Source organism: Trachypithecus francoisi, unplaced genomic scaffold (genome assembly GCF_009764315.1).
Source record: "Trachypithecus francoisi isolate TF-2019V2 unplaced genomic scaffold, Tfra_2.0 Lachesis_group4, whole genome shotgun sequence".
NCBI classification, from domain to species: domain Eukaryota; kingdom Metazoa; phylum Chordata; class Mammalia; order Primates; family Cercopithecidae; genus Trachypithecus; species Trachypithecus francoisi.
In genome coordinates, this window is record NW_022681469.1 from 114,467,384 (window position 1) to 114,491,209 (window position 23,826).

The following is a 23,826-nucleotide window of genomic DNA, read 5'->3' on the forward strand; positions in this document are numbered from 1 at the left end:
TCTCACTCTGTTGCCCAGGCTGGAGTGCAGTCGTGTGACTGCAACCTCTACCTCCCAGGTTCAAGTGATTCTCCTGCCTCAGCCTCCCAAGTAGGTAGGATTACAGGCATGTGCCCCCGCGCCTGGCCACCGCGCCTGGCCACATCTTCTCTTTGCTTCAGCACCAACTTCTCCTAGGCACAGACTGCTCCCTCCTCGAGTCACTTGGGTTCTGTCCACTTTCAGGGTTTCTCTCCATCCGGCTCTTGTCCTTTGTTTCCAGCTACTTCTCATCCTCTGTGCCCTGTTAACCAGACCCTAGCTGGTTTATTTTAGCAAAATTACTCTTCATTCGGACATAGACCTTACTCACCATTTTCATCAACTTATGTATTCAGTCTTTAGCCAGTCCTGGTTTCAGATGCCTTCTCTGCTTTTGGCTTTCATCTGTAACCATTGTCCTGTCCTTTTTGTGTCATTGCTCCTTATTCCCTAGTCATTGGAAATCAGCAAGCCATGGATGATGCCCCGAGATCTCCAGGACTCCAGATCTAAATACTAACAGGGTCTAAACTGTCCAGTTACAGCTTAATCCCAGGCAGGTCTATGCAAGTCAAGGCACAGGTGGATGGTGAGATCCAGACATGCTGTGGATCTTAGACAAACAGCAAGCAGAGGTGACCTCAGGGTCAGGTGGTCCCTGGCTTCCAGAGGTGAGACGTCTGGGTGTTGCACATGCTGTTCCTGCTGTGGGGAAAGCACCCTATCTTCCCCATCTCCATTCCTACTGTCCAGAGTCACTTTCCGCGGAAAGGCTTTGCTGCTGCCCCTGCCTCCCCTGCTCCACTCTGTAAGTGCTCCTGCCTCTGTGGTCCCACAGGAACTTGGGTCAACTTTCGTCATGGCACTCTTCATGCTGTGCTGTAAGGCTTGCCTGTGTGCCCTTCCCGTTAGGCCAGGCGTATCCAATCTTTTGGCTTCTCTGGGCCACACTGGAAGAAGAATTGTCTTGGGCCACACAGAAAATACACTCACACTAACCATAGCTGATGAGCTTAAAAAAATAAAAATTGCAAAAAAAAATCTCATATTTCTTTTCATGAGACAGAGTTTCACTTTGTTGCCCAGGCTGGAGTACAATGGCACGATCTCAGTTCACCACAACCTCCGCCTCCCGGGTTTAAGCAATTCTCCTGCCTCAGTCTCCCGAGTAGCTGGGATTACAGGCATGCGCCACACGCCCAGCTCATTTTTGTATTTTTAGTAGAGACAGGGTTTCTCCATGTTGGTCAGGCAGGTCTTGTACTCCCGGCCTCAGGTGATCCGCCTGCATCAGCTTCCCAAAATGTTGGTATTACAGGCGTGAGCCACCGTGCCTGGCTCTTCATAATGTTTTAAGAAAGTTTACAAATGTATGGGCCAGGCACGGTGGCTCACGCCTGTAATCCCAGCACTTTAGGAGGCCGAACCAGGCAGATCACTTGAGACTGGGAGTTTGAGACCAGCCTGGCCAACATGATGAAACCTAGTCTCTACTAAAAATACAAAAATTAGCCAGGCGTGATGGCACATGCCTGTAATTCCAGCTACTCGGGAAGCTGAGGCAGGAGAATCTCTTGAACCCGGGAGGCAGAGGTTGCAGTGAGCCGAGATTGCACCACTACACTTCAGCCTGGACAACAGAGCGAGACTCCATCTCAAAAAGCAAAACTAGCCAGGTGCGGTGGTGGGCGCCTGTAATCCCAGCTACTTGGGAGGCTGAGGCAGGAGAATCACTTAAACCCGGGAGGTGGAGGTTGCAGTGAGCTGAGATTGCACCACTGCACTCCAGCGTAGGCAACAGAGTGAGACTTGTGTTTAAAAAAAAAAAAAAAAGGGCCGGGCGCTGTGGTTCAAGCCTGTAATCCCAGCACTTTGGGAGGCCGAGACGGGCGGATCACAAGGTCAGGAGATCGAGACCATCCTGGCTAACACGGTGAAACCCCGTCTCTACTAAAAATACAAAAAAAAAAAACTAGCCGGGCGAGGTGGCGGCGCCTGTAGTCCCAGCAACTCGGGAGGCTGAGGCAGGAGAATGGCGGGAACCCGGGAGGCGGAGCTTGCAGTGAGCTGAGATCCGGCCACTGCACTTCAGCCTGGGTGACAGAGCGAGACTCCGTCTCAAAAAAAAAAAAAAAAAAGTTTACAAATTTGTGTTGGGCCACATTCAAAGCTGTCCTGGGTCGTGGGCCGCGGGCCGCGGGTTGGGCAAGCTTGCATTAGACAGTAGTTTCCAAGGTAAGAATTATTCTGTCTGTTCCTGAGATAGGCAGAGAGTAGTTTTAATACACACTTCTTGACTGAATAGAAAGTAACCATGGAAATTCTGGAAGGGATTTCTTTTTTTTTTTTTTTTTTTGAGGCGGAGTCTCGCTCTGTCGCCCGGGCTGGAGTGCAGTGGCCGGATCTCAGCTCACTGCAAGCTCCGCCTTCCGGGTTCTCGCCATTCTCCTGCCTCAGCCTCCCGAGTAGCTGGGACTATAGGCGCCCGCCACGTCGCCCGGCTAGTTTTTTGTATTTTTTTTAGTAGAGACGGGGTTTCACAGTGTTAGCCAGGATGGTCTCGATCTGCTGACCTCGTGATCCGCCCGTCTCGGCCTCCCAAAGTGCTGGGATTACAGGCTTGAGCCACCGCGCCCGGCCTTTTTTTTTTTTTTTTTTGAGGCGGAGTCTCGCTCTGTCGCCCAGACTGGAGTGCAGGATCTCAGCTCACTGCAAGCTCCGCCTCCTGGGTTTACGCCCTTCTCCTGCCTCAGCCTCCCGAGTAGCTGGGACTACAGGCGCCCGCCACCTCGCCCGGCTAGTTTTTGTATTTTTAGTAGAGACGGGGTTTCACTGTGTTAGCCAGGATGGTCTTGATCTCCTGACCTTGTGATCCGCCCGTCTCGGCCTCCCAAAGTGCTGGGATTACAGGCTTGAGCCACCGCGCCCGGCCTCTGGAAGGGATTTCTGAGGCCATGGTAATCCAAGAGTGGTCCAGGGAGCAGTAGCACTGGCATCACCTGGGAGCTTATTAGAAATGCAAACTAGGGGCCGGGCGCCGTGGCTCACACCTGTAATCCCAGCACTTTTGGAGGCCATTGCAGGCGGATTACCGGAGTTTGAGACCAGCCTGGACAACGTGGTGACACCCTGTCTCTACTAAAACTACAAAAATTAGCCAGGCTTGGTGGTGCACACCTGTAATCCCAGCTACTCGGGAGGCTGAGGCAGGATAATTGCTTGAACCTGGGAGGCGGAGGTTGCAGTGAGCTGAGATGTACCACTGTACTCTAGCCTGGGCCACAGAGTGAGACTGTCTAAAAAAAAAAAAAAAATTAAAAAAGATATGCAAACTCTCAGGCCTCACCCCAGGCCTTTTCAGTCAGAATCTGCAAGTACCAAGATCCCTTAGGGGATGTAGGTGATTTATTTGTACATTAAAGCTCGAGCAGCCCTGGGCTGTTAGGAATGCTTCAGTTTCATGGAAGATGTGGGACTTTGGTGGTTCTTCGAGATAATAAAATTTGATCTTGGCAAAGTAGAATGCATCCTTTTTTTTTTTTTTTGGAGAGGGAGTCTTGCTGTGTCACCCAGGCCAGAGTGCAGTGGTGTGATCTCAACTCACTGCAACCTCCACCTCCCGGGTTCAAGCAATTCTCCTGCCTCAGTCTCCTGAGCAACTGGGACTACAGGTGCCTGCTACCATACCCGCCTAATTTTTGGATTTTTAGTAGAGATGGGATTTCACCATATTGGCCAGGTTGGTCTCTAACTCCTGACCTTGTGATCTGCCTGCCTCAGCCTCCCAAAGTGCTGGGATTACACGTGTGAACCACGGTGCCTGGCCCCCACTTTTTATTTTATTTTTATTTTTTTGAGATGGAATCTTGCTCTGTCGCCCAGGCTGGAGTGCAGTGGCATGATCTTAGCTCACTGTAACCTCCATTTCCCAGGTTCAAGCAATTCTCCTGCCTCAGCCTCCTGAGTAGCTGGGACTACAGGCACCCGCCACCACACTGGCTAATTTTTGTATTTTTAGTAGAGGCAGGGTTTCACCATATTAGCCAGGCTGGTCTCGAACTCCTGACCTTGTGATCTGCCTGCCTTCGTCTCCCACAGTGCTGGGATTACAGGTGTGAGGCACCACACCCAGTCTTTTTTTTTTTTTTTTTCTGAGACAGTGGCTGACTCTGTTGCCCAGGCTGGAGTGCAGTGGTGCAATCTTGGCTCATTGCAACCTCTGCCTCCTAGGTTCAAGTGATTCTCATGTCTTAGCTTCTCAAGCAGCCAGGATTACAGGCATGCATCACGACATCTGGCTAATTTTTGTATTTTTAGTAGAGATGGGATTTTGCCTTGTTGGCCAGGATGGCCTTGAATCCTGGCCTCAAGTGATCTGCCCACCTTGACCTCCCAAAGTGCTGGTATTACAGGCGCGAGCCACTGTGCCTGGCCACAGAATGCATCCTTTAAAGCAGAATGACAAGCAGGGATTAGCCTGACCAATGTAGGAAGTCTAGAGGAAAGGAGGAATAACATAGTGTGAGAGGATCCAGAAATTAGAGGGTCTTGACAGCCAGGCAGAAGAATTTGGCTTCAGTGCAGTAGGGGCCATTATGGATTCCTGAGCATAAGAGGAACATGATGGCATTGAGAACCGGGCAAAGATGTTCTCACTTAAACCTCTTTTTCTCCTCCCTTAGCCCTTCCTGTTCTCCAAGTTCCTTCCCTTCCCCTGAAGGACAGCCAGGAGCTGACAGCTTCACTTCTCTCAACTGGGTCCCAGGTGAGCTGGTGCCCCTTTGCCCTCATAGAGGACCCATCCTGAACCTTCACCAGGAGTTCAGTTTCTTTAGCCAGTGACTAGGCCCATCTTGGGTTGGTACCTTCATTCCTTTGGCCTTTTTCCTTTCTGCCTAGTCCTTCCCCATCCTCTTTGAGGCACAGTTCCTCCCTGTTTCTTTTCTTAATGAGCCCAGTTCTTCCCCTCACTCCAAATTTGGATATAGGGAATGAGAATTTAGTGGAGATCTCCTGTTTCAGAAGTTGGTGAAAATTGAAGAGGTGGCTGATGTGGCTGTATCCTTCATCCTGGAGGAATGGGGACATTTGGACCAGTCCCAGAAGTCCCTTTATAGGGATGACAGGAAGGAGAACTATGGGAGTATTACTTCCATGGGTAAGGATTATTTCATCTGCATGGATTAGGACATCTTTATTTTGTTATCTTGTAAAGAGTATTTCTAGCACACCCTATAATGGCATTTATGTTTTATGTGCTATGACTTTGCTTTTTTTTTTTTTTTTGTAAAAGAATAAACCTTCACTTTCTTATTCAGCTTATTCTGATCATTTCCATCTTAAGAGTATGGTTAAACACTGATAGTGCCTGGGGGGACTGTTTTTGCAATCCAGCAAATGCTAACTTTTTACTGCTTTAAAATAAGAGCGGGCCTGCTGTGGTGGCTCATGCCTGTAATCCCAGCATTTTGGAAGGTCGAGGCGGGTGGATCACCTGAGGTCAGGAGTTTAGGACCAGCCTGGCCAACATGGTGAAACCCCATCGCTACTACAAATACAAAAATCAGCCAGGCGCAGTGGTGGGCGCCTGTGATCCCAGCTACTCAGGAGGACTTCATTACCATTCTTAAGTCACTGATACCTGTTTTATGATGTTCGCCTTGGCACCTGCATTTTACATGTCATATCACTTCTTGAATTTTGTGGCCCTATTTCTAACTAAGTTATAATCCTGGAAGCTAATATTTAATTGTACCGTCTGGAGCAGTTATAAAAATCTCAGCACTCCTGCAAACATTTTGGAGATTATAGCTTTTAGTCTTTTTTTAGTAAATTCTTTTAGAAGAACCACTCTATCAGGCATACTGGAAGACTTCAGATGCAAACATACACACTGCAAAATATAATTATTTATTTATTTTATTTTTTTGAGATAGAATCTCGCTCTGTCTCCCAGGCTGGAGTACAATGGTGTGATCTCGACTCCCTGCAACCTCCACCTCCTGGTTTTAAGCAATTCTTCTGCCTCAGCCTCCTGAATAGCTGGGGTTACAGGCATGCACCACCATGCCCGGCTAATTTTTGTATTTTTAATAGAGACAGGGTTTCACCATATTGGCCAGGCTGGTCTCAAACTCCTGACCTCGTGATCTGCCCAGCTTGGCCTCCCAAAGTGCTGGGATTAACAGGCGTGAGCCACCGTGCCCAGCCCACAATGCAAAATTTCTTTTGAAAAGCACTGTGTCAGTTTACATTGTTTAACCATTTCAGTTTGCTCACAGGCTTTTATTTAACAGGTATAGAGCTGACTCCTGCTCTTTTAAAATGTCCATATTTATTTGTATTTATTTCCTTTTTTGATTTATTTGTGCATGCCTCTGTTCATTAATCTATTAGGATCTTGGTAGTCTTTTTTTATTTTGATGTTTGAATTTTTGTGGAAAAAAATCAAATTTATGCTTTAAAATTATTGATTAAATCAATAATTTTATGATTATTGATTTTTCATGGAGCCTTTTATCTCAGTGAATTACTCATATAGTATAAATGTTATATTTAATGCAAATTTAGAAAATTTTTCTTCTTTTTAAATTAATTTCCAATAGCTTGCTTGTTTATTTGAGCCTGTTACTCTTGCTTTATCTTTTTCAGTTACTTTACAGGTACCTAATGGATTTCAGAGTTTGAGGTTCTTGGCATAGTTCTTTTCTGTGGTATTCTCTAAGCAGTTTTAAATGTGTAGTTTCTGATGTTTTTCTCATTCTCTGTCTCTTTATTACAACATCTGTATTTATCACTTCAGTACACTACTCTACATTAATCACATGGCCAATGGTTTCTGCCTCCTTCACTTCTCTTGGAAGGCCATATTAGATTATTTTCACATCTGCGGATTTCTATTAATTACAGCATCACCAAAGGTCAAAATTAAAGTACTCATCAGATTTAGAAGTGAGATTTTTACAACATAAGTAAATGAGTCTTGGAGGCAGCAGTTTCGGTGGAGTGGCAGGGGTATTGGGGAACAAGAGACAGTTTCTTTGAAGACTGCAAAGGAGTGGAATTTGAAAAAGCTATCATAGATGAATGTAAGGACTTTTGTCTCTGAAGGGGAAATGAGGCCTGGTCACTGAAAGAATAATGGGTTGGATGGGTGGATTGTTTTTTGTTTCCCTTTTTTTTTTCCCGACAGAGTCTCGCTCTGTTACCCAGGCAGGAGTGCAGTGGTACAATCTCGGCTCACTGCAGCCTCTGCCTCCCGGGTTCAAGCTATTCTCGTGCCTCAGCCTCCCGAGTAGCTGGGATTACAGGCACCCTCCACCACACCCGCCTAATTTTTGTATTTTTAGTAGAGGTGAGGTTTCACCACGTTGGCCAGGCTGGTCTCAAACTCCTGACCTCAGGTGATCCAACCGACTCGACCTTCCAAAGTGCTGGGATTACAGGCGTGAGCCACCACGCCTGGCCCGTATGTTTTTTTAATGGGAGAAATTTTCAGCATATTTAAATGCTACTGGAGAAGAACTAGTAGAGTAAAATATGGAGGCAAGGAGGAGCAGACAGGGTGGGCGTGGTGTCTCATGCCTGTAATCTCAGCACTTTGGGAGGCTGAGGCGGGCAGATCACAAGGTCAGGAGTTTGAGACCAGCCTGGCTAACGTGGGAAAATCCTGTCTCTACTGAAAATACAAAAATTATCCAGGCATGGTGGCACACACCTGTACTCTCAACTACTTAGGAGCTGAGGCAGGAGAATTGCTTGAATCCGGGAGGTGGAGGTTGCAGTGAGCTGAAATCACACGATTGCGTTCCAGCCTAGGTGACAATGTGAGACCCTATCTCAAAAAAAAGAAAAAAAAAAATGGAGGGGCAGTTAGCTGATGTGGGGAGATCCCTGGAAAGCAGGAAGGTATGGTGAGATCTGGGGTACAGGAAGGAGGAAGGACTGACCTCGGCTCGAGAGACATGACTCCATAGAGAGACAAGGGGAGGAGGAAGGGAGCATGCTGTCCTGTTGAGCGCAGGAACTCATGCCTGTAATCTCAGCACTTTGGGAGGCCAAGGAAGGAGGATCACTTGAGGCCAGGAGTTCAAGACCAGCCTGGGCAACATAGTGAGACAAACCCTTACAAAATATACAAAAATTAGCCAGGCATGGTGGTGGCTGAGGTGGGAGGATTGCTTCTACCAGGGAGTTAGAGGTAACAGTAAGCTGTGATTGTGCTGCTGTGTTCCAGCCTGGGTGACAGAGCAAGACCCAGTCTCAGTAAATAAACAAACAAACAAATAAATAAACAAATAAATGTGTGAGACCAGTAGATATGAATAAGAGAAAGAGAAAAAAAATACTGTGGTAGCTGGGATTAGCTGTATAGTTAAATGAGGGAGGAAAAAACATAAAAAGTCGGTTTTGTGATAGGGTTTTTTGTTTATATCCCTGTTTTTACTGTTTAAGTGTCTTTTTAGGAAGGTAAGTGAAAGTAGCTATACGGTAAAGTAAAATGGTCTTCATGGTTTAGGAATTATAACTTCTGACTATATCAGAAAAAGATTATGGTAGCTCCCTTAAAGGGTCATTGTAAGGATTAAATATACCATAAAATTGTAAAGTACCTAGCGTAGTGCTGGACTTACAGCACTCAGCAAATGTTTAGCTCTTATTACTAATATAATACTGAAGACTCTCCTTACGAAAACATCTTGGGACATTCTCAGTATGCCATGATACTTTCTGTTTTTTTTTTTTTTTTTGGGACAGAGTCTCGCTTTGTCACCCAGACTGGAGTACAGTGGCATGATCTTGGCTCCCTGCAACCTCTGCCTCCTGGGTTCAAGCGATTCTCCTGCCTCAGCCTCCTGAGCAGCTGGGTTTACAGGCATGTGCCACGACGCCTGGCTAACTTGTTCGTATTTTTAGTAGAAACAGATTTTCATCATGTTGGCCAGGCTGGTTTCAAACTCCTGATCAAGTGATCCACCCACCTCGGCCTCCCACAGTGCTGGGATTACAGGCGTGAGCCACCACACCCGACTGATAATTTTTGTATTTTTTGTAGAGACAGAGTTTCGCCGTGTTAGCCAGGCTGGTCTTGAACTCCTGGCCTCAAGTGAACCGCCCGCCTTGGCTTCCCAAAGTGCTAGGATTACAGGCATGAGCCACCGCGCCTGGCCAATACTCTATTTTTTGTTAACTACTGATGATTTGTCTGTGCAAACCATATTAAACATCGGTGTTTTGAGTAAAGTATCTTGCTGATAAAGTTGCACAAAGGAACTAATTTTAGCCACTGAAACATCCACGTTTATCAGTGACTGCTGAAAGTTAACCTAGCTCTTGGAAGTAGTAGGTTCTTCTCTGGATATAGAAAGAATGTCTTTTTTCCTTTAGATTAATTCAAACCAAGCTGAAATCCTGTGGGCACTGAGAAACCTAGAAAGATCATCTTTCTTCTCAGGCTATGAATTCACAGGAAGAGGAAGGTGAAGATGGAGTTAGCTGCATAACCTGCTATCCAATTTTATTAAGAATATTGCCCAGTTGCAACCAGGTGCGGTGGCTCACATCTGTAATCCCAGCACTTTGGGAGGCTGAGGTGGGCGGATCAGTAGGTCGGGAGTTTGAGACCAGCCTGGCCAATATGGCAAAACCCTGTCTCTACTAAAATTAGCCGGGCATAGTGACTTACGCCTGTAGTGCCAGCGACTTGGGAGGCTGAGGCAGAAGAATCGTTTGAACCTGGAGTTGCACTCCAGCTTGGGCGGCAGAGCGAGACTCCATCTCAAAAAAAAATAAAAATAAAAATAAAAAAGAATATTGCCCAGTTGCGTTGGCTCACATCTGTAATCCCAGCACTTTGGGAGGCCGAGACGGGCGGATCACGAGGTCAGGAGATCGAGACCATCCTGGCTAACACGGTGAAACCCCGTCTCTACTAAAAATACAAAAACTAGCCGGGCGAGGTGGCGGGCGCCTGTAGTCCCGGCTACTCGGGAGGCTGAGGCAGGAGAATGGCGTAAACCCGGAAGGCGGAGCTTGCAGTGAGCTGAGATCCGGCCACTGCACTCCAGTCCGGGTGACAGAGCGAGACTCCGCCTCAAAAAATAAAAAAAAATAAAAAAGAATATTGCCCAGTTGCGTTGGCTCACATCTGTAATCCCAGCCCTTTGGGAGGCTGAGGTGGGAGGATCACTTGAGCTCAGGAGTTTGAAACCAGCATGGGCAACATAATGAGACCCTCATCTCTACAAAAAATACAAAACTTAGCTGGGCATGGTAGTGTGTACCTGTAGTCCTAGCTACTCGGGAGGCTGAGGTGGGAGGATTGCTTGAGCCCAAGAGGTTGAGGATGCAGTGAGCCATGATTGCCCCACTGCACTCCAGCCTGGGTGACAGAGTGAGACCCTGTCTCAAAACACACACACACACAGGAGAACATTTAACATGATACAGGTATTTGCAAGTGCCATACTGAGAGGAGACCCTCTTCGTTCAGTGGAATGACTGATTTCCAGTCTCCTTCCTTTGAACCTCCTTTACCAGCTCTTCCTTCCCTAACCTCCTCCACTTTTCTGCTTGAATATTTTTCATCCCATCCCAGTACTGTAAAAGTCCCTTTACAAAATCATGGATCCCTAGCACTTGTCAGTTTCACTTCATTATCCCCTCATTTTATTTCTTCAAATTCAAGGAAGAGCTCATTTTTTCATTCTCCCTCTGTTATTTCAGGTTATGAGTCCAGGGACAATATGGAGCTCATAGTGAAGCAGATTTCTGATGACGCTGAATCACACTGGGTGGCGCCAGAACACACCGAAAGGAGCGTTCCCCAGGATCCAGACTTTGCAGAAGTCAGTGACCTTAAGGGCATGGTACAAAGGTGGCAGGTCAACCCCACTGTGGGGAAATCAAGGCAGAATCCTTCCCAGAAAAGGAATCTGGACGCGATCACAGACATCAGCCCTAAGCAAAGCACACATGGGGAGAGAGGGCACAGATGCAGCGATTGTGGCAAATTCTTCCTCCAAGCTTCAAACTTTATTCAGCATCGGCGCATCCACACTGGAGAAAAACCGTTTAAGTGCGGAGAATGTGGGAAGAGCTACAATCAGCGGGTGCACCTGACCCAGCACCAGCGGGTCCACACGGGGGAGAAACCCTACAAATGTCAAGTGTGCGGAAAGGCTTTCCGGGTGAGTTCCCACCTGGTTCAGCACCACAGTGTCCACAGTGGAGAGAGGCCCTACGGCTGCAATGAGTGCGGGAAGAACTTCGGTCGCCATTCGCATCTGATCGAACACCTAAAACGCCACTTCAGGGAGAAATCCCAGAGATGTACGTGTGAAGAGTTTATATCCAGGGGATAAATGGAGGCAAAAAGCAAAAGGTGTTTTGTTAGTACAGTACAGCAGAATAGATGCGTGGTATACTGGGAGGGGTAGGACGAGGCAAAGGTTATTGTTTATTTGGTTCTTATTTATTTTTTGAGACAGTCTCGCTCAGTCACCCAGGCTGGAGTGCCGTGGAGCAATCTCGGCTCACTGCAACTTCCGCCGCCTCAGTTCAAGCGATTCTCCTGCCTCAGCCTCCCAAGTAGCTGGGACTATAGGCACGCACCAGCACGCCCGGGTAATTTTTGTGTTTTCAGTAGAGACAGGGTTTCCCCATGTTGGCCAGGCTGGTTTTGAACTCCTGACCTCCTGTGATCCACCTGCCTTGGCCTCCCAAAGTGCTGGGATTACAGGCATGAGCCACTGTGCTGGCTGTGCTCTCAGCTCTTAGTGGTTCCTTCTGGTAGTTCCCTATTTTAAAATAATACTGCTATTATTAGTTGGCTCATCAATTTTAGATGTTATCGATTAACTTTCTATGGTAGTAAGTGAGGATTTGGCTCTTACATGCTTTTCTCTCTTTCCCCCATTATTTTACTTATTTTAAAACAATAGCTTGGGTACAGTGGCTCACACCTGTAATCTCAGTGCTTTGGGAGGATTACTGGAGGCCAGGCGTTCAAGACCACCCTGGGCAACATAGCAAGACCTTGTCTCTACAAAAAAATTTAAAAATTACCTGGGCATGGTAGCACGTGCCTGTAGTTCCAGCTCCCCAGAAGGCTGAGGCGGGAGGATCTCTTAGCCCAGGAGTTCAAGACTACAGTGAGCTATAATTGTGCCTGTGAATAGCCACTGCACTCCAGCCTGGCCAACAGAACGAGACTTCTTCTCAAACAACAAACACACACAAACCCAATAAAATAACAGTAGTACAGGAAGCTTGGAGAAAATAAAAAGAAAAAAAAAAATCACCTGTAATCATATCACGCTAACTAATAGAACTGTTATTACTTAGAACGTTTCCTTTGTTTTTTCATAAGTCTGTTTTACGTAGTCATACTCAGAATTAAATGTTAAGCGTACACATTTTCCAGTGCTGTTCAGTCCTCCTGTTTATTTCTGACAGTCTGCCATTGTGTGGTGGCGTTGTAATTTACTCAACTGTTCCCAGTTGCTGAGCTTCAAATTTTTTCTCTTTTCTCCTGATAACTGTTTATCCCTGTGACTTTTACTTTTCTTTTCCTTTTTTGAGATGGAGTTTCACTCTTGTTGCCCAGGCTGGAGTGCAATGGCAGGATCTCAGTTAACTGCAACCTCTGCCTCCCAGATTCAAGCGATTCTCATGCCTCAGCCTCCCGAGTAGCTGAGATTACAGGCATGTGCCACCATACCTGGCTAATTTTTTTTGTATTTTTAGTAGAGACGGGGTTTTACTGTATTGGCCAGGATGGTCTTGAACTCCTGACCTTAAGTGATCCACCTGCCTCAGCCTCCCAAAGTGCTGGGATTACAGGTGTGATCCACCATGCCTGGCCAGTATTTTTAAACATCTGTTCAAGTGACAGTAAATTTATCTGTGAATGAGATCATCATAAACTATGCTGTGAACTTAAAGGCCCTTACTAATATTCTTCAGACGATTCTAAGACTGGCCAAAATGTTTTTCTTTTTTTTTTTTTAAATTCTGCCTTTGATGGTTACAGCCACGCTGCATCTTCCACCATGGTATAAAAGTCAGTAAAGTGTCTTTAAAGTTCTGGGTTGAGCTGAGCTATCCTTTCAGCTAGTGTTTTCCCATTCTACTCGATGATTCCCTCATTTGGGAAATCCACCAATAGTGCTTTGGACTTGAAAACCAATCGCTTTAAAAGTTATCTTTTGTTTTATACCTTCCCTGCAATTGTTTCTATGGCTAGTTTCCCAGTGAGTACTCACTTGCCTCCTCCAATTTTCGTTTCTTTAGGGTTTTTTTTTTTTTTTTTTTTTTTTTTGAGATAGGGTCTTGCTCTGTCACACAGGCTGGGGTAAAGTATCAGGATCTCAGCTCACTGCAGCCTCCACTTCCTGGGCTGAACTAATCCTCCAACCTCAGCTTCCTGCATAGCTGGGACTCCAAGTGTTCACCACCACACCCAGCTAATTTTTGTATTTTTTTTGTAGAGAAGGGGTCTGGCTCTGTTGCCCAGGCTGGTCTCAAACTTCTAGGCTTAAGCGATCCTTCAGCCTTGGCCTCCCCAAGTGCTCGGATTTATAGGTGTAAGCCACCATGCCTGGTCCTCCCTCATTTTTTGGATCAAAGGGGAAATACATGTTTTGCACATCCAGCCATATTATTGAGAGTCTCTGTTGCTAATTGCACAGGATCTGCAGTGAGCAGAACAGAGATACAGTCCATGCCCTCATGGAGTTGATGGTCTGGTGGGGGTAGCAGATAGTAAAGGTGATGGAGCGTTCCCAAAGGAGAAAGATGATGTGCCAGGGGAGGAAAACTGAGGCTAGAATGTTGGCTAAGGGTGAAGGGGGCAGGGATTACTGTATCACCCACCCTCTTGACAATGCTTCTGTTGGCTCATTTTGCCTTATTTCCTGACTCCTAGTCAGATATTCCCTGACTGCATACCCTCTTCATCATCCTTTGCTCCCATTCTTCCAGTTTTTGTCAGTTCTCACCATCCAGTTGTGTATTTGTTTTTTGTTTTTCTTTTTTGAGATGGAGTCTTGCTCTGTCACCCAGGTTGGAGAGCAGTGACACGATCTCGACTCACTGCAGCTTTCGCCTCCTGGGTTCAGGCGATTCTTCTCCCTTAGCCTCCCGAGTAGCTGGGACTACAGGCACCTACCACCATCTCTTGCTAATTTTTGTATGTTTAGTAGAGACAAGGTTTTACCATGTTGGTCAGGCTGGTCTTGAACTCCTGACCTCAGGTGATCCACCTGCCTCAGCCTCCCAAAATGCTGGGATTACAGGCACGAGTCACCACACCCAGCCTGCTACATTTTCTTTATCAACTCATTGCTCGACAGGCACTTAGATTGGTTCCATATCTTTGCAGTTGTGAATTGTGCCACAGAAGACATACGCTTAGTCTTTTTGGTGTATTGCCTTTTCCTTTATGTAGATATACCCAGTAGTGGAATTGCTGGATCACCTGGCAGATCTACTTCTGGTTCTTTAAGAAATCTCCATACTGTTATCCACAGAAGTTGTATTAATTTACTTCTCACCAGCAGTGTATAAGCGTTCCCTTTTCACCACATCCATACCAACATCTGTTTTTTGACTTGTTTTTTTTGAGATGGAGTCTTGCTCTGTTGCCCAGGCTAGAGTGCAGTGGCACAATCTTGGCTCACTGCAACCACTGCCTCCTGGGTTCAAGCAGTTCTCTGCCTCAGCCTCTGGAGTAGCTGGGATTACAGGCGCCTGCCACCATGCCCAGCTAATTTTTGTATTTTTAGTAGAGATGGGGTTGCACCATGTTGGCTAGACTGGTCTCAAACTTCTGACCTCAGGTGATCTGCCCACCTCGGCCTCCCAGAGTGCCGGGATTACAGGTGTCAGCCACCATGCCTTTTGACTTCTTAATAATGGCCATTCTTGCAGGAGTAAGGCAGTATCTTACTGTGGCTTTAATTTGCACCTCCCTGATTATTAGTGATGTTGAGCATTTTTGTCGTGTTTGTTGGTTATTTATATATATTATTTTGAGAAATGTCTCCATGTCATTTGCCTACTTTTTGATGGGATTTTTTTTTTCTTGTTGACTTGTTTGAGTTACTTGTAGATTTTGGATATTAGTCCTTTATGTGATGCATAGTTTGTAAATATTTTCTGCTGTCCCGTGGCTGTGTCTTGCTCTTTTCATTGGAAAATTCCAAAAGTTTGTTGTTTACGTTCCTGTTGGCATCAAGTACACACACGCGTCCAGCTCTGTTACTCCTGTTACATCATAGTTTCATCTGATGATCATTTTTTAAGACAGTTTATTTTTCCTTTATAAAAGAACTGATGGGCTGGGCATGGTGGCTTAAACCTGTAATCCCCCAGTGCTTTGGGAGGCTGAGGTGGGTGGATCACCCAAGGTCAGGAGTTTGAGACCAGCCTGGCCAACATGGCAAAACCCCGTCTCTACTAAATATACAAAAATTAGCTGGGCATGTAGTCTTAGCTACTCGAGAGGCTGAGGCAGGAGAATCGCTTGAACCCAGGAGGCTGAGGTTGCAGTGAGCCGAGATCACATCACTGTACTCTAGCCTGGGTGACAGAGCAAGACCCCATCTCAAAAAAAAAAAAAAAAGAACTGATGACATTTGCACTTGCTCTTTATTTTTTTTAGGCAGTGACAAAAGAAGTAAGAACTCAAAATTAAGTGTTAAGAAGAAAATTTCAGAATATTCAGAAGCAGACGTGGAACTATCTGGAAAAACCCAAAGAAATGTTTCTCAAGTTCAAGATTTTGGGGAAGGCTATGAGCTTCAAAGCAAGCTGGATAGAAAGCAGGGAATTCCCATGAAAGAGATAGTAGGACAACCCTCTTCAAAGAGGGTGAAGTATAGTGAAGTCCCTTATGTCCACAAAAAATCCTCCACTGGAGAGAGACCACATAAATGTAACGAGTGTGGGAAAAGCTTCATTCAGAGTGCACATCTTATTCAACATCAAAGAATACACACTGGGGAGAAACCATTCAGGTGTGAGGAATGTGGGAAAAGCTACAACCAACGCGTGCACCTAACTCAGCATCAGCGCGTCCACACAGGTGAGAAGCCCTACACCTGTCCTTTATGTGGGAAAGCCTTCAGAGTGAGGTCCCACCTTGTTCAGCATCAGAGCGTGCACAGTGGGGAGAGACCCTTCAAGTGTAACGAATGTGGGAAAGGCTTTGGAAGGCGTTCCCACCTGGCTGGACATCTGCGACTCCATTCCCGAGAGAAAGCCCATCAGTGCCGTGAATGTGGGGAAGTCTTTTTTCAGTACGTTAGCCTAATTGAACATCAGGTGCTCCACATGGGTCAGAAAAATGAAAAACATGGCATCTGTGAGGAAGCGTATAGTTGGAACTTGACAGTGATTGAAGACAAGAAGATCGAGTTACAAGAGCAGCCTTATCAGTGTGATATCTGCGGAAAAGCCTTTGGTTACAGTTCAGACCTCATTCAGCATTACAGAACTCACACGGCAGAGAAGCCCTATCAATGTGATACATGTAGAGAAAATGTTGGCCAGTGTTCCCACACCAAACAACATCAAAAAATCTACTCGAGCACAAAATCCCATCAATGTCATGAATGTGGCAGAGGCTTCACTCTGAAGTCACATCTTAATCAACATCAGAGAATCCATACTGGTGAGAAACCTTTTCAATGTAAAGAATGTGGAATGAATTTCAGCTGGAGTTGTAGCCTCTTTAAACACCTGAGAAGCCATGAGAGGACAGATCCCATAAATACCTTAAGTGTAGAGGGGTCTCTGTTGTAGAATAGCTCTGAATTTTAGAGAAGCCTTCCTGGAGGGAGACCGTACTCCTATAATGAGCAAAGTAACAACTTCAAGCATTTTTCCAGCGTAACCATCAAAATCACAAATAGGTTGAAATCCTTTAGTTAGAACTCAGCCTTTAGGAACACCGGAGAACCCACAATAATAGATATCTGTTCGTGTTCCCCACTGAGAAATGCTTTAGTTAGCATCTTCATGCTTGGGAATCTCTAGACAAGAAGAGAATCCATGGATGGACATGGTCGAGGAATTCAGAAAGCCTTCAGATGACATTCAGTCTTCACTTGAAACTCAAAACTGACACTAGGAACAGCCTCATGAGTTCAGTAGAAGTAAGTTTTATTTGTAGCTTCTGCCTCGTTTGACGGCCTATCTATTCAGGGAAGCGCACAGTAAAAGAATTCTTCAGCATGATGTCTGTTTTGGTACCTCAGCAATGAACCTTTTCTAGAAATTATTATTCCAACCACTAGAATACCCTAGTCACTATTCCCACTTTGAGCATTAACCCCTTTGAAAAGAAACGGACTTAAAGTATCTCTATTTTGGCAAAATTCGGGTTCAGGGGCTGGATGGTATGTGTTTCTGCTGCCTTATTTAATCTACCACTTCTCTGTGAAACACTCTACCTTGTTTTGGTTTGATTGTACTGACGTCAAGGTTTAGCCAGTAGAAGGTAGAGTTAAATTTGTCAATTCAGAAGAAACTGTGCTGATCAGTCACATCTTAAGGCAAAGGGAGAGGGACCTTAGGGGAACAGAGAAGACAGGCAAAGCTGTGGACTGTTTGATCTTGTATTACCCACAGGAATGAGAGCAGCTAAACCCATAGAAGGAATTGGACCAAGGTGAATTACGAGTCATGGTCCCAGCAGTATGTGTGCTGACTCCTGGGTGCCCCAGAAATAGAGCTCTCCCATAGAGTGGTGATATACAGCATGAGTTTCAGTTTGCATTGCAGCTGGGATTGAAAGGAATCAGTCATGAGCCGGCAGGCAGAAGGTCCTGTTAGCCCTGCCTTCCAGGAAGGTCGGGGTGGGAGTTTTGAGTGGGAAAGAGGATGACATTCACGAAGAGAGTTCCTCTGAGCCTGTTTGCCAGGGAGAGTGAGTGCTCTTGGGCACTGCTCAGGCCCTGCTTCTGCTGACTTGCCTGGCTTACAATAAATGCCTAATAAATATTTGTTGACCGTATGTGTCGTACACTATGGTACCCTGTCCAGTCCCCTCTACCAAGCTGGGACCCCCATCCCCAGCTGCTCTGAGTTTGGCTGCAAGTGCTCACAGCTCTTGTTCTCCAGAAACTGGAGAATTACCCTCAGGAGATGAGAGACATCTCACCTTACCCAGGAGTCACCTCCTCTCTACAACCCAACGCCTGGTTCATTTGATTAAAGCGGGGAAAACCCCAGAGTGCTATGACTGCTCCGGCACCTTTGGATCAGGCCAAGCTAGACTTTTTCTGAGCCTTCATCCATGCTCAGCTCTCTCCCTTCTCTATCCTATTTCATTCCCTCCCTCAAAGGCATTTCCTGAATAAATCACACTGTCAATCACATGGTTCTGAATCCCTGTCTCAGGCTTTGCTTTAGAGAACCTGATCTAAGACATTTGGTGCCACGAGTGGTCCTAGGAAGCTGCTGTGAGAGTGGATTGTGGAGTTGGTCACTCACCAGGAAGGAGTGAAGACCCCCATCACTGTTAATAGTCCTGGCATGTGGTACCTGTCCAGTCACTAAGTCGTTCACTTGGGAGCTGGGATGGGATACAGGTGGAAAGGGATCTATTGACTTGTAGAGGTTTGGGACAAACAGGAAAATAAGGATTATGGAATTGAGTGGCTCTTGCTGAAAGTTACTGACTCCTTGAAGAGAAAAAAATGACAGGGCAAATAACCACCAATTTAATGCCAAGTGTGTGTCACAGGACCTTCTTGGTAGCTTTTTAGTATTTTTATAGACAGGGTCTTGCTCTGCTGCCCAGGCTGGAGTGCAGTGGTGCAATCGGCTCACTGCAGCCTTGACCTCCTGGGCTCAAGTGATCTGGCCACCTCAGCCTCCTGAGTAGCTGGGACTACAGGCACATGCCACCACAAGTGGCTAATTTTTTAAAAACATTTTTGGAGAGATGGTATCTCTCTATGCTGCCCAGAGTGGTCTCAAACTCCTGGGCTCAAGTAATCCTCCAGCCTTGGCCTCCCAAAGTGTTGGGATTATAGGCATGAGCTACTGTTCCTGGCCTTGGAGTGATTCCTGAAAGCTTAGAAAAGTCAGTGGCCCACACTAAATGAAGTAGAGATGACAAAACCATGGTGGACTTAACAAAGGGATCCAAAGATTCATACATAAACTAGGATGGAACTAGAAGATAAGACCAAACAACCCACCTTCAGTTATGTTCCTTAGGAGGGTCTGGAGAGCATTCTGTTTACCAGGGTTCCAAGAAATGCCCTGATTGGGGGACCATCAGCATCACTGAGAAGCTTGGTATTGGCTGTCCTCATTTGCAGAGGCTGATTATTACATAACATCACCCCAGACCATTCAGCCAGAGGTGCAGCAGTGGGCATGTGGCCATGGGGACCATTGTTTCTTTTTTTTCCTTTTTGAGACAGGGTCTCGCTTTGTCCCCCAGGCTGGAGTGGAGTGGCACGATTACAACTCACTGCAGCCTCAACTTCCTGGGTGCCAGTGATCCTCCCACCTCAGCCTCCCGAGTAGCTGGGACCAGAGGCATGTGCCACCATGCCTGGTTCATTTTTGTATTTTTGGTAGAGACAGGATTTCACCATGTTGCCCAGACTGGTCTCCAACTCCTGAGCTCAAGCAATCCACCCATCTCAGCCTCCCAAAGTGCTGGGATTACAGACATGGGCCACCTCACCAGGCTATTTATTTTCTATTTTTGGTAGAGGTGGGGTCTCACTATGTTGCCCAGGCTGGTCTTGAATTCCTGGGATCAAGGAATACTCCTGTCTCTGCATCCCAAAAATGCTGGGATTACAGGCATGAGCCATCATGCTTGGTTCGTACACTCTTTAAACCAACAGCCATTAAAAGGTGCTGTCTTTAATAGGCAGAATAAGGCCGGGCACTGTGGCTCATGCCTGTAATCCCAGCATCTTGAGAGGCCAAGGCAGGAGAATCACTTGAGCCCAGGAGTTCAAGATCAGCCTGGGCAACATAGTGAGATCCTCCCTACTCTGCCCCACCGTCTAGAGAAAATAAATTAGTTGGGCGTGGTGGTGCATGCATCTGTTCCCAGTTACTTGGGAAGCTGAGGTGGGAGGATCACTTGAGCCCAGGAATTCAAGGCTGCAGTGAGCTATGATTGCACCACTGCACTCCAGCCAGGGAAAGAGAGCGAGACCCTGTCTCAAAAAATAAATAAATGAAATAATGGGATGGTGTATCAGAATTCTTCGGCAGCATTGTGCCAGTCTCCTTAAAACATTGGGGTGGGCTGGGTGCAGTGGCTCATGCCTGTAATCACAGCACTTTGGGAGGCTGAGGCAGGTGGATCACCTGCAGTCAGGAGTCCAAGACCAGCCTGGCCAACATGGGGAAACTACACCCCTACTAAAAATACAAAAAATTAGCCAGGTGTGGTGGTGGATGCCTGTAATCCCAGCTAATCAGGAAGGTGAGGTGGGAGGATCACTTGAACCTGGCAGGCGGAGGTTGCAGTGAGTTATGATCGTGCCACTGCACTCCAGCCTGGGTGACAGAGTAAGACTCAAAAATCAAAAAAAAAAAAAAAAAAAAACCTTGGGGGTGTTGGGGGTGACAGTGAAAGCAAAGACTTTCAGCGGGAATTTTTTTTGCCTCCTTAAAAATGAAGTCCTACTTTACTTCAAGTTTGGCTTGAAGCCAAACTATGCCCCTCCTTACCATGTTTCGTATAAATTCATATTGGCCATCCCTTATCAGGATACTAGCCTCTTTTTGACAACTCTTTCAGATCTGTTTGGTATGATTAGATATATGCAAATTACAAGTTGTCATAAACTGTATTCTCCTCTTCTCCGCTACCCCCCACCCCCCGCCTCGCAGAAGGAATTGTTGAAGTCCCAGCCCCTAGTACCTCAGAATGTAACTTTATTGGAGATAGAACCATAGCAGATATAATTAGTTAAGACGAGGTCTCGGCCGAGCATGGTGGCTCATGCCTGTAATCCCAGCACTTTGGGAGGCCGAGGCGGGCAGATCACTTGAGTTCAGGAGTTCGAGACCAGCCTGGCCAATATGGCGAAACCGTGACTCTACTAAAAATACAAAACTTAGCTGGGCGTGGCGGGTGCTTGTAGTCCCAGCTACTCGGGAGGCTGAGGCAGGGAGAATCGCTTGAACCTGGGAGGCAGACCTTGCAGTCAGCTGAGATTGTGCCATTGCACTCCAGCCTGGGCAACAGAGTGAGATTCTGTCTCAAAAAAAAAAAAAAAAAAAGACCAGGTCTTACTGGGATGGGATGAGCTCCTAATCCAAAGCAACTGATGTCCTTATGAGAAGCTGACTGTGTGGACACAGGCACACAAGAGAGAAGGCCACGTGATGGCAAGGGCAGAGGCAGAGACGGGTTATGCAGCTGCAAGCCAAGGAATGCCAAAGATTGCCAGCAAACCACCAGAAGCTATGAAGAGCCAAGGTTTCCCTTGCAAGTTTCAGGGGGAGCATAGACCTGCTGACACCTTAGTTTCTGACTTCTGAACTCCAGTACTGAGAGACAATACATTTTTATTGTTTTAAACCACCCAGTTTGTGGTACTTTGTTACAGCAGACCTGGGAAATGAATGCACAAGTGTATTCTCTCCTTTGTGAATATTAGCATATTAAGGATTTTTTTTTTTTTTTTTGAGATGGAGTCTCACTCTCTCGCCCAGGCTGGAGTGCAGTGGCGCAATCTCGGTGCACTGCAACCTCCGCCTCCTGAGTTCAAGCGATTGTCTTGCCTCAGCCTCCCAAGTAGCTGGGATTGAAGAGCCGGCCGCACGGCTGTGTGTGGGAGCCACCGGACTAAGCAGCCGAGACAAGGTGGACAGTATAAGAAAATAGTGTAAGTAAGCTGCTAAGAGAGCTGCTAAACAAAATGACATTTCACCTGCCTACCACCTCCTGAGTGTTCTTTCAGCTATCTGCTCATCCACCCACTCCCTCTGAACCTCAGCATGAGTTGGAATCTGACCCTGGGCATGACCGTTGGCGTAGTTGTGAACCTGACACCGATGGAACAGTATAGCTCTAAGGCGATCAATTGGAATATGAAGCAGTTAATTTTTGCATTGAGTTATTTCCATTTGTTAAAAGTGAAAAAGGGGGAAATGATTAAAATCTGCTTTTGTTGTTATTGTTGTTGAGACAGAGTCTCACTCTGTCACCCAGGCTGGAGTGCAGTGGTGTGATGATGGTTCACTGCACCCTCGACTTCCTGGGCTCAAGTGATCCTCCCACCTCGACCTCCTGAGCAGGAGGGACTACAGGTGCTCACCATCCATTCCTGGCTAAGTGTGATGAGACGGGCTCTCACATGTTGCCGTGGCTGGTCTGTTAACTCCTGGCCTCAAGCAATCCTTCCACCTCAGCCTCCTGAGAAGCTGGGTCCATAGGCACACACCACCGTGCCTGGCTAATTTTTGCATTTTTGTAGAAATGGGGTTTTGCCACGTTGCCTAGGCTCATCTCGAACTCCTGGGCAAAGGATCAAGCGATCCTCTGACTTCAGCCCACTTTGGTCTCCCAAAGTATTGGGACTACAGGTATGAGCCACTACACCTGGCCCTGCTCTCTTTAGGAAGCAAAACCCATAAGAACTTTAAAGACTTCCTAAAGCAATTGGTCTTAACATTTTGGGGATAAGGTAGCCTTCTTAGAATCTGTTGAAATCCACTGGCCGGCCAGGCGCGGTGGCTCAAGCCTGTAACCCCAGCACTTTGGGAGGCCGAGACGGGCAGATCACGAGGTCAGGAGATCGAGACCATCCTGGCTAACACGGTGAAACCCCGTCTCTACTAAAAATACAAAAAAACGGCCGGGCGCGTTGGCTCAAGCCTGTAATCCCAGCACTTTGGGAGGCCGAGACGGGCGGATCACGAGGTCAGGAGATCGAGGCCATCCTGGCTAACACAGTGAAACCCCCGTCTCTACTAAAAAATACAAAAAACTAGCCAGGCGGCTGGGCGCGGTGGCTCAAGCCTGTAATCCCAGCACTTTGAGAGGCCGAGGCGGGCGGATCACGAGGTCAGGAGATCGAGACCATCCTGGCTAACACGGTGAAACCCCTTCTCTACTAAAAAGTACAAAAAACTAGCCGGGCGAGGTGGTGGGTGCCTGTAGTCCCAGCTACTCGGGAGGCTGAGGCAGGAGAATGGCATGAACCCGGGAGGCGGAGCTTGCAGTGAGCTGAGATCCGGCCACTGCACTCCAGCTTGGGCGACAGAGCGGGACTCCGTCTCAAAAAAAAAAAAAAAGAAAAAAAGAAATCCACTGGACTTCCCCCCAGAAAAGTCCATATTTACAGAGTCTGATGCACGATGTCAGAATGTCTGTGGACCCACTAGGGCTATCTGAAAATTCCAAAAGAAGGGACACAGAGGAAAAATTGGGGAATTGCTGAGGGGAATTGCATCAGGAGCACTGGGGGTAGTGACACAATCATACCTAAAGTAAGAGAACACCAAAGCATTACGGGGCATAGATGGGTGTTAGAGAGTGGGGAAAAGGCAGGTTTATAGAGCTTACACTACAAATGAGAAAGTAGGCAAAAAGGAAAAAAAAAGACTTTGGCAGCTCAGAGTAATAACAAGAGGGGAGAAAATTACCTTTTTTCCTTTTTTTTCCCTTTTTTTTTTGAGACAGGGTCTCACTCAGTCCCCGAGGCTGGAGTGCAGTGGCATGATCTCAGCTCACTGCAATCTCCGCTTCCTGGTTTCAAGCGATTCTCCTGCCTCAGCCTCCCAATTAGCTGGGACTATAGGCACCCATCA

At 46.7% G+C, this 23,826-nt stretch overlaps 1 protein-coding gene across 7 annotated transcripts in view; it reads left to right on the top strand.

Annotated features, from left to right (window-relative positions):
- ZKSCAN5 (zinc finger with KRAB and SCAN domains 5) overlaps positions 1-18,037 on the top strand; it is a 31,546-nt gene extending 13,509 nt beyond the window's left edge. For 4 of the 7 annotated variants that reach the window (XM_033191806.1, XM_033191807.1, XM_033191805.1 and 1 more), the window contains 4 exons: positions 4,704-4,786; positions 5,044-5,179; positions 10,747-11,352; positions 15,686-18,037. In XM_033191806.1, coding sequence (XP_033047697.1) covers positions 4,704-4,786; positions 5,044-5,179; positions 10,747-11,352; positions 15,686-16,827 — 1,967 coding nt within the window. In that variant the 3' untranslated portion in view covers positions 16,828-18,037. The remainder of the gene's footprint in view (positions 1-4,703; positions 4,787-5,043; positions 5,180-10,746; positions 11,353-15,685) is intronic. The other 3 variants (XM_033191808.1, XM_033191811.1, XM_033191809.1) reach the window with 3 other exon arrangements.
- The last annotated feature ends 5,789 nt before the right edge of the window (positions 18,038-23,826 follow it).